Source organism: Pongo abelii, chromosome 16, assembly GCF_028885655.2.
Source record: "Pongo abelii isolate AG06213 chromosome 16, NHGRI_mPonAbe1-v2.0_pri, whole genome shotgun sequence".
Lineage (NCBI taxonomy): Eukaryota > Metazoa > Chordata > Mammalia > Primates > Hominidae > Pongo > Pongo abelii.
Window position 1 is genome coordinate 63,543,628 of NC_072001.2, and position 13,717 is coordinate 63,557,344.

The window sequence follows — 13,717 nt, forward strand, 5'->3', positions numbered from 1 at the left end:
GTCAATTTAAAAATTATATACACCCAACTATAGAATACAATACAGCTATAGGCCGTGCATGGTGGCTCATGCCTGTAATCCCAGCAAGTGGAGCAGGATGTGCAGTAAATGGAAAGTTTTTAGTCCTGCTTTTAAATCCATTCTGCCAATCCATCCTTTGATTGGGGAGTTTAATTAATTTACATTTAAGTTATTGATAGGGAAGGACTTACTATTACTATGTTTTCTGTACATCTTACAGCTTTTTTGTTCCTCATTTCTTCCCAGTGAGCATATTTAAGTCTTTAAAGAAGTCTAAGTATAAATGGGAGAAGAGGTAAGAAAGTAATTAGGAGAATATGTGGAGTCCAGGGATTATTTAAAATAGGAAAACTTGAGCATGTTCAAATACTGATTAAGTTGGCCAGGCAGAGTGGCTCCTGACTGTAACCCCAGCACTTTGGGAGGCCAAGTTGGAGAATCACTTGAAGCCAGGAGTTCAAGATCAGCCTGGACAACATAGCAAGACCATGTCTCCTAAAAAGCAAAACAAAAACCAAAAAGTAATCAAGATGACTGAAAATGGGAGAGAACAAAGATAGAGGAGTAAGAGGGGACAACGGACAGAAAAGATAACTGAGAAAGCAGGAAAAGATGGGGAGATACGCTTCCTCCACTGTAAAAGGAGAAACGAAGAAAGTAAATGTTGAGCTTCCCTGGGGGAGTTTCCTAATTCCTCATTTGGTGTATTTATACATTTTTCTAGTAAACTCAATTACTTGGTTTCCAGATTCATCAACAACAGAGTAGAAATAGTCGATCAAAAAGGAAAGAAGAGCTACTACAGGCAAGTTGGCAGTAAGAAGTAAAAATTATCACTTAATAGTCATTAAATACCAGAGAGGAAAAAAACCTTTAGCAATTTGGCAATATCTATTAAAATAGAAACTGTACATATTGTCTGACCAAACAATTCAATTTCCATGAGTATATCTTACAGAAATAACTATAAAAATTCACCAATATATTGTTTTTAATTACCAAAAAAAAAAAAAGAAAAAAGGGAACACAATGTTTTGCAACACAGGACTAGCTAAATGAATTAAAAATACATCTATAAGCTATATAGTGAGGTAATATGCAACCATTAAGATTGAACTAAATGTTGGGGCATGAAAAGATACTCAAAATATCACTTTAAATGATAGATAACTACAAAACAGTTTTATAGTATATTTTTAGTATGATCCCATTTTGTATTATATACCTGTATATGTATGTGTGCGTGTACATATGTTATAAATAGTATACTATTTAGTACTATACTAAACAATTATTAGTATAATATTGGTACTATACTAAAACATTTAGTGGTATAAATGTTTCTATAGTATTATACTATATCGGTATAGTATTATAAAAATATTGGGATAGTTTAGCATAGTATTATAAAATACTATAAAATTGTTTTGCAGTTCATGTGTGGAGAAAGGACCGAAGGTCTGTAAAGATAAATACCAGTGCTAAAAGTTGTTTTCTTTTAAACATTTCTATAATTTGAATGTTTAATACTAGAGATACACATAAAACTTCAACTATCAGAAAAACGACAATCAAATATGGAAATAAATAACCAAATAAACATATTACCTGTTGGACAAAACACGTAGTTCTTTTAAACTTGGAGCCATGGAATGATCTTTATAATTTTCTCGAGAGAAAAATGTCTTAAGGCCATTTTTTGGGGAAATATCCCTGTGAAACAAAGTAATTTACTTACATTTGACAATTCAAAATCTCATGCTAGACTAAGACACATAATGGCACAATTGTAACTTACAATTTCATACCTTCTTACCCCCCATCCCCAGACAATCTCTTCTTACTATGTTTAATTTCATATACCAGATCTGTGGGCTTAGAAGTGTTATTTCTTGGATAGCTTTAAACCCAGGCCCATTAGGAAATTCTCCAGCTCCAATAATCAGCTTTGCATTTTCTGTAGTACATAATTAAATAAATGTCACAGAGACTGGAGAGTTAAAGATAGAAAAGACTGAAGTATAATCAAGGGTCTGTCGAAGCCTGGCCTCACTTCTGGCTCTAGGACATAACATTAAGATATTTGGTTGCTGAAAACACTTCTCAACTTATTTTTGTTTCATCCACTTCTGTGCTGAGCCAAAAGACACTACAAAGACTAAACAGCCTAGCTATTTTGTTTACTATGGCAAATGGGATAACTGGTTTGCTAAACCACCTCAAAGGTGATATGATTTTTCATAACACCATAATTAATTTAGAGACTAACATATTATATTCAATGCTTTCCATATAGTTAGGCATCCAAAAATGCTGTTTGAACGAAGGAATTAAAAATTTGAAAACACTGAATCCATTAATCCAGGGAGGACAAAGACCAGTAAAATTCCGTGGAAAAGGATAATTCCAAGGGCTACAATATTGTGCAAAGGTTCTAAACCACAACTAGTTCCACAATGCCGGTGGTATATAAGAGCATCTGTGCTACATCTGAATGCATACTTTACAGCACTGGCAAGGAATGCAAATGTGCATACCTCTTACCTAATCAAATGGCAACTTCTGGGTGTCCTAGTCCCCGGATAGGAAATTCTAGCATATTTGCTTCATACTCTTTTCCTTTTTAAACTGTTCTTAAAGGCATTTATCCAAAAAACTATATTAAGGTATTAATGGTAAAATCAGAATGTCTTATTTGCTATGTATCAGTATAGTTTCTTATTACCTTGTCGTGGTATTGTATCTGTGACATCTCAATAAATTCTTCAGTTTCTGCATATCATATAAAAACAAAGTAAAGGGTCTCAGGGATTGTGAGCTCCCTGGGGATGGGAGTGTTGTTAGCAATAAACAAATACTCACTGAACATACTGACTTAATATTCTGAGTCAGGTACTATTTTAATACTCTTTGTAACCATTTATAACATTTGATCCTCCTCGGCTGGCTTAGTAAATGTGTGTTAAAATGAACTAAAGCAGCACATGTATTAGCTAGATGTCTATAAAACCACTATATTATTTAACCAGGCTCTCTATTTGCAAAGTTCTCATACACTTTTAAAACAGAGTCTATGCATTTATATCGTTTGATATAGATTTCAATATAACAAAAACCATGTCTATTCTTAAAGAGGGTCTTTTTTATTACTTGTATGGAAATGGGCAAGGTTCTTGGACTCAAGAAAATTCCTGTATCTCTCCTTCACAGGAGACCAACAATAAATACCTGAGGGAATAATACCTAAAAATAATTTGAGTGCTGAACTGTGTTGTTCCACTATAGGAGTGGAAGTGCAGTCAGCCATAACTCTAGCGTTCAGTATGTGAAGATGAGGATAGGGTAAATTCTGAGACCCTAAACTTGTATTTTCTGTTTCCTCCAAATCTCTCTATGCCAGAAATCTATTTTCTTAGTCAACCATCAGCCCCACTACACTCCTCTTCAGTGGATTACAAAGTGGCTACAACTCACCAGTTCAGTCCTGGTTCACTTATGACCATCTTGGAGCTCATCTTCCTAGATTTCTGCTTCACTCTAGCTCACAGTTCACAGCTGCCTGGCTGCGAAGGCTCCAAGAGGCAGGATCCCTCCAGAACTTACTCAGCTGAGGAAAAACAAAAGGCCAAGATCAAAAGCAAGTGATTGGCTAGGCCAGGCGCTGTTAGGTGAGGAAGAATCTCTCCCTAAACATCTACCCTCAACAGACTGTGGCACCTAAAACAGAATACAGCAGACCCAAGGTTCTTTGTAGCAGAGCAGCAATGACGATACAGGACGAGCCCTTTTCTATTTAATCTACGCCGGGAGTGCTACTCTTAGGACACTCACTATGGAAATAAGAGCTGAAACAGAACGGTGTTTTCATTGCTTACATACTAGGCCACTTGATGGCATGGAACGGGAAGTCAACTCAGTTTTCCATTCCCTTACTGCCAAAATAAATCTTTTGTTTTCCCGGCCATGCTTTGTTATGGGGCAGATTCTGGCAGGCACTGCATGACAAAAGCTACCTCAATATCAGGAATCTTAGGCCTTTCAAAGAGAACCTCACATTTGAGGAGACTGAGGTCAACTTAAGTGACATTTCACAAGATCACTTACAGACATCAACAGGACTACAAATCAGGCTTGATCTCTCATGTTCAGTACTTCTCCTGTGACCCCAGGCAGACTGATAAAGTGACATGCGAGAACCTAATCAAATTTAGGAGTCGGTGTCTCGGCACCGGACGGGCCCGACCGGCTCCCACTTAATCTACCTCTCACACTTCGACCCAGTATGGAGCTGGCGGAAGAGTCGAGGAAAGCAAAAGAAACGGCTGAGGGAAAGGGGACACAAGGAGAGGGGAAACAAGGTTCCAGAAAAGCAGGTAAAAGGGCAAGCAAACCAGGCGTAGGAGCCGCGCAGAGCCAGGAGCAAAGGGTCCTGGCCCGGCCGCCATGTTCCCTCCTCCCGCCCCTGCATGAGCACGCCCGCTGGCCCGGCAGCGCCCTCCCGTCCACGTCTCGGCTGCAACACAGCCTTTCCGCCCACCTCATGGTCCGCGGCGGCTCTTGCCCAGGCCGCAGCCACACACCACACACGCTCCACCCCACTCCTCACATCGTCGCGCGCGCCCGGGAAAGACCATATTTAAAGGATGTGGCCGCGCCGACTCGGCCCTGCGTGATGACGCCACCAACGACATAGTAGGCGGGGCCTTGCGTCTTGACGGCTGCTCCCCTGCTTTCCTCCCGCCACACGCGCTCCCTGTGGTTCTGGTAGCGAAGGGCGAGACTGGGCTCGCCAGGCGGAAGTGGTTGGAGACTGCGTGTTTTCCTAGAAAGTCCTCGACCTTCGTCGGGGAGAGGAGGGGAGTGATAAATTGGAAGGCGGACAAGCGACAAGTGCAGTACTGGAAAGACCCAGACATACTTGGTTGTGACCTCAGGCAAGTTTCCTGACTTCCCTAACCCAAACTCCTCATATGTAAAATGGAGACGAAATTGTTACTGCTGCTTCATACGGTTTTTTGGAAAGGATTAAATGAAACAAAGGAAGAAGCTGTGCTCTGCACAGTACCTGGCACATAGTAGGGCCTCATTAAGTGCTCCTTCACCTCCGCTCCACTCCCCATCCAGTTTTAGCTGTGAGTTTCCACCAGAGGCCGTTCTGGTTCAAACACTAGTTTTGTTCTCATCCATTACGGAAAGATTTATTGACCAAAAACAGAGTACTTTGTGCTTGGTGCTGGGTACACATGGACTAAGACTGAATACTGATTTTTCCAGTGCTTTGGATCTCTGGCAGTCTAAGACATTTACATTAAATACAATAGAAAGTAATAAGCTACATAAGAAAGGTGTATAGATTGAGGTTAGAGGGAGAGGAATAGCTAGTGTGAGGGGCAAAACGCAGCTTTGAATAGTATTGAGTACTTACATGTCAGTTACTGCACTGAGCACCTGCCCTGTGGGCTCATTTGAAGAATGTGGGTATGTGGAATGAAGAGAAAGGGCGTGCTAGACAGACCAGCACAAGTGTCAAAAGACAAAAATTTGACACATCTAAAGATCTCAGTTGGCCTTATTGCGATTCTGGAATCAGGCAACACTTCATTCCGTAAAATGGAATGAGTGTCCCAATGAGTGGAACAGAGGAGGTTGGCTTTACGGACAGAAAAAAGGGCTGTAGAAAGTAGAAACAAAGAACAAAAAGCAGATTGATAATTTCAAAGTTACTTTCCTGGTAAGGTGGAGACAGACAGAACAATAGAAAGATAACTGGTTAACATCAGGTTACTTCAAGTTACTCTTTGCTGTAGGGACTAAAACAGGAAATTCATTATCTTGCTGATTGAAAGTTGAAACTGGCCTGTTATCTCTGTCTCCTGATTTCTTGGAGGGCCAGATAACTCAGTTTCGGTGTGGTGAGCATGAGTGATTCCATTTTTATTTTAGTCTGGTCTCTTGGGGTCTAGTGCAGAAGTTCAAAACAATGGCTTCCTATAATTTTTGTTTAATACAAGGAACTCCTTAAACCTATTGCATAGACAGAATCTAGTGTGTGCTATTAGGGAAGCGTGTTCTACATTTTAAGACAGAGTCTCCCATACTGGAGTGCAGTGGTGAGATCTCAGCTCACCGCAACTTCTGCCTCCCGGGTTCAAGCGATTCTCCTGCGTCAGTCTCCCTGGTAGCTGGGACTACAAGTGTACGCCACCACACTTGGCTAATTTTTGTATTTTTTTTTTTTTTAGTAGAGATGGGGTTTGCCATCTCTACTAAAAGAGTTGGGGTTTGCCAGGAGTTAAAGGGTGGTCTTTAACTCCTGACCTCAAGTGATCTGCCCACCTTGGCCTCCCTAAGTGCTGGGATTACAGGTGTGAGCCACTACACCTGGCTGACATTTTAGAATGATTTAGAATATTGTTAGAAATTATGTTAATATAAAAAATGTGCTACAGGAAACCATAGGTAGTTTATTTTGCCTGGAATGCAAGGTCTCTGAAGAGTAGTAGAGGAAAAGGGGTTGGAAAAACTGGTTGAAGCTAGGACATGGAAGATTTTGTAAGCCAGACTAAGGAAGTTTGAGTTTATTGTATAAGAAATAAAATGCTAGGAAACAAACAAACAAAAAAACTTACATAATGACACAATCAGAACTGGCTGGCTGTGCTTCAGGAAAGTTCACCTGGCAACCTATGGAATTCATTGAAGGGAGGAGCCAGTTAGGAGACAGTGTTTGTGAATGCTTAAAAAAATCAACCAGTACAATGCCTGGCACTGTGCAGATAGCATTTCTTTTTTTCTTTTTCTTTTTCTTTTTTTTTTTTTTGAGATGGAGTCTCCCTCTGTCGCCCAGGCTGGAGTATAGTGGCGCAATCTTGGCTCACTGCAACCTCTGCCTCTCAGGTTCAAGCGATTCTCCTGCCTCAGCCTCCTGAGTAGCTGGGATAACAGGTGCATGCCACCACGCCTGGCTAATTTTTGTATTTTTAGTAGAGACAAGGTTTCACCATGTTGGTTAGGCTGGTCTCGAACTCCTGATCTTGTGATCTGCCCACCTCAGCCTCCCAAAGTGCTGGGATTACAGGCGTGAGCCACCACGCCTGGCTGCAGATAGTATTTCTTATTAGGTAAGTGATGTAGATGGCTTGTGTAGGACAAAGGCAGTGTAAAAGTTCATGTGTTGGGCACTGTCTCACAAAGCATGCAGTCAGGGAGAGTTGGGGACACCTGACCTGGCCTGAAGGAACTGCTGTAATTGTTCAAGAGCTCATGCTGCTGGGAGGTACCTGCCCATGGTAGTGTGATATGGTAGCATCACCATACAGCTCTGTGTTGAGATTTCAGATCATCACCAAACAGTATGCTCTGAACTGGTATATCTGATTTTCAGTGGTTGCAAGATAGCACACAGAATCAGAATTTTTAGAATCAGAACACAATTTGGAGGTTATCTAGTCCAACCGTCTTGTTTTCCTTACAAAGAAATGGGCACGTTTCAAGATTGTCAAGTGACTTTTCCAGCATCACATGATCAGTGATAAAACTGATACTAAAATTCAGGTCTCATAATTCTTGCCAACATGTGCATTGTGCATCTTCCCAAAATTCATATGTTATATGAATATGTAATTCATATGTCATATTATAGGAGCCTAATGGCCTCCTATAATTTTTGTTTACTACAAGGAATCCTAATGGTATTTGGAGGTGGTATCTTTAGGAGGTAAGTAGGTTTAGATTAAGACACAAGGGTGCAGCCCCAATGATGGAGTTCATGCGCTTGTCAGAAGAAGAGAAACCACAGCTCACTCTCTCCCCCAAGTGAAGACACAGCAAAAAGGTAGCCATCTGCAAGCTAGAAACAGAGTTCTCACCAGGAACCAAATTGGCTGGCAGCTGGATCTGGACTTCCAAGCCTCCAGAACTGTAAGAAAATAAATATCTGTTGTTTAAGCCTCCCAGGCTATGGAATTGTCATAGCAGCCCCAGCGGAGTAACATACAATACAATAAATATATGCATCCTTTTCTTTTCTGTTTTGTAAACCACAAGAAGCTTAGTGGCAAGAACATGGACTTCTGGATTCCAGTAGATATCTATCTCAGGTTTGCATCTCAGTTTTTCTGTCTACTGGCAGTGTGCTCCTAGGCATGTCATGTGTCCTCTGAGTCTCAGTTTCTTCATCTGGATAATGGAGGCAGTGATACCTCACCTACAGAATTGTTGTGAGGACTAGAAGTAATATATATAAAAAGTGCATTGCAAAGAGTAAATGTTCAACAAATACTAGCTATTAGTGTATAATTTTTCTGAAAGAAAAATCAAAGATGAACAAAACACAGTGGAGATGGCACTGTACAAAGACTTATAATGCAAAGAAGAAATGGTGGGCCGGCCACGGTCCCAGCACTTTGGGAGGCTGAGGTGGGTGGATCACCTGAGGTTGGGAGTTCGAGACCAGCCTGACCAACATGGAGAAACCGCGTCTCTACTAAAAATACAAAATTAGTCTGACGTGGTGGCGCATGCCTGTAATCCCAGCTACTTGGGAGGCTGAGGCAGGAGAATCGCTTGAACCCGGGAAGCATAGGTTGCACTGAGCCGAGATTGTGCCATTGCACTCCAGCCTGGGCAACAAGAGTGAAATCAGTCTCAAAAAAAAAAAAAAGGAAATGGTATACATATATATAGAAGATTCCATGGGACCACAAATGAGTGAGAAATTCATTCTGATGGAGATAATTTAGAGATTACTTCAGAAGAGTTTATTTTGGGTCTTGAAGGATGAGTAGGAGTTCATTGGGTAGAAAAGGGGCTGTGGGTTTTAAAGTGTGGAAAAAAAAAACACAGAAGTGTGAACAGCTCCACATATTCTGGGGAAGAGGAAAAGCTGTTGCATCGCTGTGTTGGGGAAATGAAGGTTGTTGGACCGGAAATGGTGAAGCGGACTAGAGATGGTCTTCATTGCCATGCTAGAGATTTTGGACTTTATTCTCTGCATTATGGGGAATCTGTGTGTGTGTATGTTTGTGTATCGTGTTTTAAATAGCTTGAGTTATAAGCTATATACCATAAAATTCATTCATTTTAATTGTACCATTAGGTGACTTTTAGTGAATGTGTGAAGTTTCACAACCATCAACATGATAAAGTTTGGGAACATTTCCATTAACCCCCAAATCGTGTGTGCCCCTTTGTAATCAGTCCCTCTTTCCAGCCCCAGGCAACCATTAATCTACTTTCTGTCTCTATAGGTTTGCCTTTTCTGGACATTTCATTTAATGAAATCATACAATATGTTGTCTTTTGTGTCTGGATTCTTAGCAGAATGTTTTAAGGATCATCCATGTTGTAGCATGTATTAGTATTTATTCCTTTCTGTTGCTCAATAGTAACTCATTTATGGATATGCCCATTTTGTTTATCCCTTCAACATTTGATGAACATTTAGATGGTATCTACTTTTTGGCTTTTCTGAATAATGTTGCTGAGGGCAACATTTATGTGTACAACATTTATGTGAACATTTTATATGTACAAGTCTTTGTGTGAACTTTGCATTTTTATTTCCTTGAGTAGATAACTAGGAGTGGAATTGTTGTATGGTAAATTTATGTTTAACTTTTTTTTCCATGTTGCTGACACTGGTTTCAAACTCCTGGCCTCAGGTGATCCTCCCCTTGGCCTCCCAAAGTGCTGGGATTACAGGTGTGAGCCATCATGCCCAGCCTATGTTTAACTTTTTAGAAAACTGTCAGATTGTTTCCCACAGCAATTGCACCATTTTATTCTGTGGATTTTTAAGCAGAAGAAAGATGAGGTTTTCCATTTCTGGTAAGCTGGGGAACAAACAAACCCAGAAGTTGAATGATAAGCCAATTTAATTTTGAAAGAGTTTATAACAGTATGTACTTCTTTGAGTTTACAAAATATTTAATTGGACCAGAATTTCAAAAAGAACTCTAAAAACTGCAAACATTAACTAAGCAAAGTTATCATAGTTGTTACTAGGTTACTAGGTGTTCATTTCTTCTTGGGGACCAAATCAAGACAGAGAAATGTGCAAGATCATCTTTTTTTTTTTAATCAGTAATAAGTCATTTTTCTACCCCTTAGCTAATGAGCTTCCTTGTCTTGATTTGGGGTGAACTTGGCCTTGGAATAGTTTACAGCTTGCTAACTGCTTCACTCAGGGAATTGCCTCATGAATTTACAATCATCCATAAGGTATTTTCAAAATGAGAATCCAGAAATAGCCCTCTAGCAAAAAGGTTTCAATCTAGTAATTGATTCAGAAACTTTTGGGGAAAATATTGTCGCTAATTGCAGTTTGTTCAAATCAGGCCTTTCAGCAATAAATGGTGTTTCAAGTGGACAGGGAATCATCATTAATGCCAAAAACCAGCAAAATACTCTGGCCCAGGATATGCTATGTAAGAACAGAATGGCTAAAGTGTTCGATTTTTTTCTACTCAGAAGATAATATTTTCTAAAATATATTTAGATATGTTCTGTATTATGTGGCCCCTGGGCTGAAAAAAACCCCAGAAATCATTGTTCACTTGAAAGATGGTCTTTTGTAGCGCGTAAGTGTTCTACAGAGAGAAGTTGATAACAGAGATAATTCCAAGCAGAATAATTTAAAAATCGTATTTGTCTTTAGAATGCAGTGTGTGTTTTATCAGAGGGGTAGAGAGAGAATGGTAGAAGGGGTGGGTATGGGGCTTGTTAGGAAGTCATTATAATAGATTTTGGACGAGGCTAATATTAAAGTTAATTTTTGTCCTTCAAGCAAAGAACAGTTGATAGATGATAAAGCTTCTTCCCCACAAAAGGGAAGTTATCCTGGAATTAAAAATATTATTTGAGAAGTCTATCAAGTGGGTAAATAACAAATGGATTACTGAGATGGCTATATTATACTGGAGTAGACATTTCCCCTCCCAAGGAGAAAAAAATCTAGAATCAAATTAAATACAGGAAGACTGGTTTCTCTCTTTCCAACATGAGAGATAAATGACATTAGAAAAAAACCAAGAGTTTTCTTTAGCTCACCACCGGTGGCACCGTGAAAGGAGAGAGCTCTTGTTAATCTCCTAGAGTGAGGCTTCTGCCACCACTGGGAGTCCAGGCTTGCTTCAAAAGCTGGGGGCGGGGAGTAGAAGCAGTAGGGGAGCCATCAGTGTGATTCTGCTGGAATCTAGGGGGGTTCTCTTGACCAAACATTCCCTTCTCATCCTCAAGTTCCCGAAATCCCTTAAGCATGGAAATATCTTTTTTTCTTCCTGTCTCTGATGACTTACATGACATTGATAACCTCTTTTGGACCATGGTTTTGAACACCACTGGGCCCCATCTTCAATTTCTTGTTCAAAAGGGGAAGCCGAGGTGCTTAACTGCATCTCAGCACAGCAGCAGCTATCTTTCCTACCACCATGCATGCGGCTCGGGGTTTTCACAGACCTGTGAGGAGAAGCTGAGGCCTCTGCACCTGCCCATTTGGTACAAATGCACGGTAGATGTGAAGTCCGCTTTTGAGGGGCTAGGCTTGCCCCTTGCTTCCTCTTGCCTCATGAAGAAAAGTTTAGTAGTAACAGTAGCAACTAAGACATTCTTGAGGTCATGTCTTACTGACCAGTCTATGGTTATTACTTTTGCTTTCTTTCCTAGACTTTATTAATAACCTGACATTTGTTATCCTTTCTGCTTTTCCTGTGAGATCATCAGGAACAGAATTTTAAGAAGTCTCTTCTGTATTCCCATTTACCCTTTTTGAAACTGAGCAAGCTAATCCAGGATAAAGAGGTGGCTGTAAATCATTACTTTTAGCAAAAGGAGTTTAGGCATGAGTTTGGGCAGAGATCTAGAGGTGACAGATTTCATATTTTAAACTCTGTTTTCATTAACTCTCAATTTCTGCAGACACTAGAAAGTGTAGTGTTTATAATTATGTAGAACTTGATGGTCTACAAAGATTTCACATGCATAATATTTCATTTTTTTTTCTGAGGTAGTTGAAAATAAAAGCAGGATTAGGGATTGTTTACTACTTGCAGCAACTTTGGGGAATAATTCGGATATTTATTGAATGCTACTGAGTGCAGGGGATGCTTAGGCATTATGGTATGTGGAGGAAAATGCCAGCTCAGTTGCCTTTATTCTGACTTCAGAATATTTTATAATTTGAATGTCCTTGATATTACATTGAAAACAATTGATGACGAGGTTTTTGCACCATTAAAATGGTGTAATGCTTAGCTGATGCTAAATTTATGGTTCACCCCTAAGTAATTTAATCAAAAGAAAGGGTGGGAGTGGGGCCATGACACTGCAGGTAGTCAGAGACTCTAATAAAAGTCTTTGGCAACGTTTCTACAATTCAGTTTTAATGATTTCTAAAGCAAAAATGACAAAATCTATGCATTCAGGATTTCTCTCCTTCTGCACTCAAGGAAGATAGGACTAATCAGTCATGGCACCCTTTTCCTTTGAGACAGGAAGCAACTTCAGAATTCTCAGTTCTGCATTTCCAAGAGTGACTGTCATTCAGTGGGTGTTATCTCACAAGTTAATACCTTTTTCTTTGCCTTCTCTGACCTAAAGGGTTGCTTGATCCTTTTAAACAGTATTTTCCCTGCAAAATGGCAGCAAATAATTTTTTTTTTTTTTTTTTTTGAGGCAGAGTCTTGCTCTGTCGCCAGGCTGCAGTGCAGTGGCGCGATCTCGGCTCACTGCAACCTCTGCCTCCCAGGTCCAAGCGAGTCTCCTGTCTCAGCCTTCTGAGTAGCTGGGACTACAGGCACGTGCCACCAGCCTGGCTAAATTTTTTATTTTTAGTAGAGACAGGGTTTCACCATGTTGGTCAGGCTGGTCTCGAACTCCCGACCTCGTGATTTGCCCATCCTGGCCTCCCAAAGTGCTGGGATTACAGGCGTGAGCCACTGTGCCCAGCCAATAGTTTTTTAAAAAGTGCTACACCGGCCAGGCGCAGTGGCTCATGCTTGTAATCCCAGCACTTTTGGAGAGACGAGGTGGGCGGATCATGAAGTCAGGAGTTTGAGACCAGCCTGACCAACATGGTGAAACCCCGTCTCTACTAAAAGTACAAAACTTAGCCGGGTGTGGTGGCACGTGTCTGTATTCCCAGCTACTTGGGAGGCTGAGGCAGGAGAATTGCTTGGACCAGGGATCACACCACTGCACTCCAGCCTGGCGACAGGGCGAGACTCCGTCTCCAAAAAAAAAAAGAGCCAGGCACGGTGGCTCACGCCTGTAATCCCAGCACTTTGGGAGGCCAAGGCTGGCGGATCACCTGAGGTCAGGAGTTCAAGACCAGCCTCAACATGGAGAAACCCCGTCTCTACTAAAAATACAAAATTAGCCGGGCGTGGTGGTGCATGTCTGTAATCCCAGCTACTTGGGACACTGAGGCGGGAGAATTGCTTGAACCTGGGAGGGGGAGGTTGCGGTGAGCCGAGATCTTGAGCCATTGCGCTCCAGCCTGGGCAACAAGAGCGAAACTCCATCTCAAAAAAAAAAAAAAGTGCTGTAGTATACACCAGTGCTTCTCACACTTTAATGTGCATATGGATCACCTGGGATCCTATAAAAATGCAGATTGATTTAGTAGGTCTGGGTGGTGCTAGGATTCTGCAGTTCCAACAAAGTCGCGGGAGATGCTGTGCTGCTAGTCTGGACCACA

General features: G+C 40.9%; 1 protein-coding gene across 9 annotated transcripts in view; it reads right to left on the bottom strand.

The window, feature by feature from the left end:
- ICE2 (interactor of little elongation complex ELL subunit 2) overlaps positions 1-4,704 on the bottom strand; it is a 56,139-nt gene extending 51,435 nt beyond the window's left edge. For 5 of the 9 annotated variants that reach the window (XR_008513487.2, XM_054531122.2, XM_054531124.2 and 2 more), the window contains exons 1-3: positions 4,559-4,704; positions 3,496-3,628; positions 1,630-1,734 (exon numbers count right to left, since the gene is read on the bottom strand). Coding sequence is in view for 7 of the 9 variants with exons in the window: in XM_054531122.2 (XP_054387097.1) it covers positions 1,630-1,734; positions 3,496-3,536 (146 nt within the window). In the remaining 2 variants the exon portion in view is untranslated. 9 annotated transcript variants of the gene reach the window in all.
- Between the last annotated feature and the right edge of the window lie 9,013 nt (positions 4,705-13,717).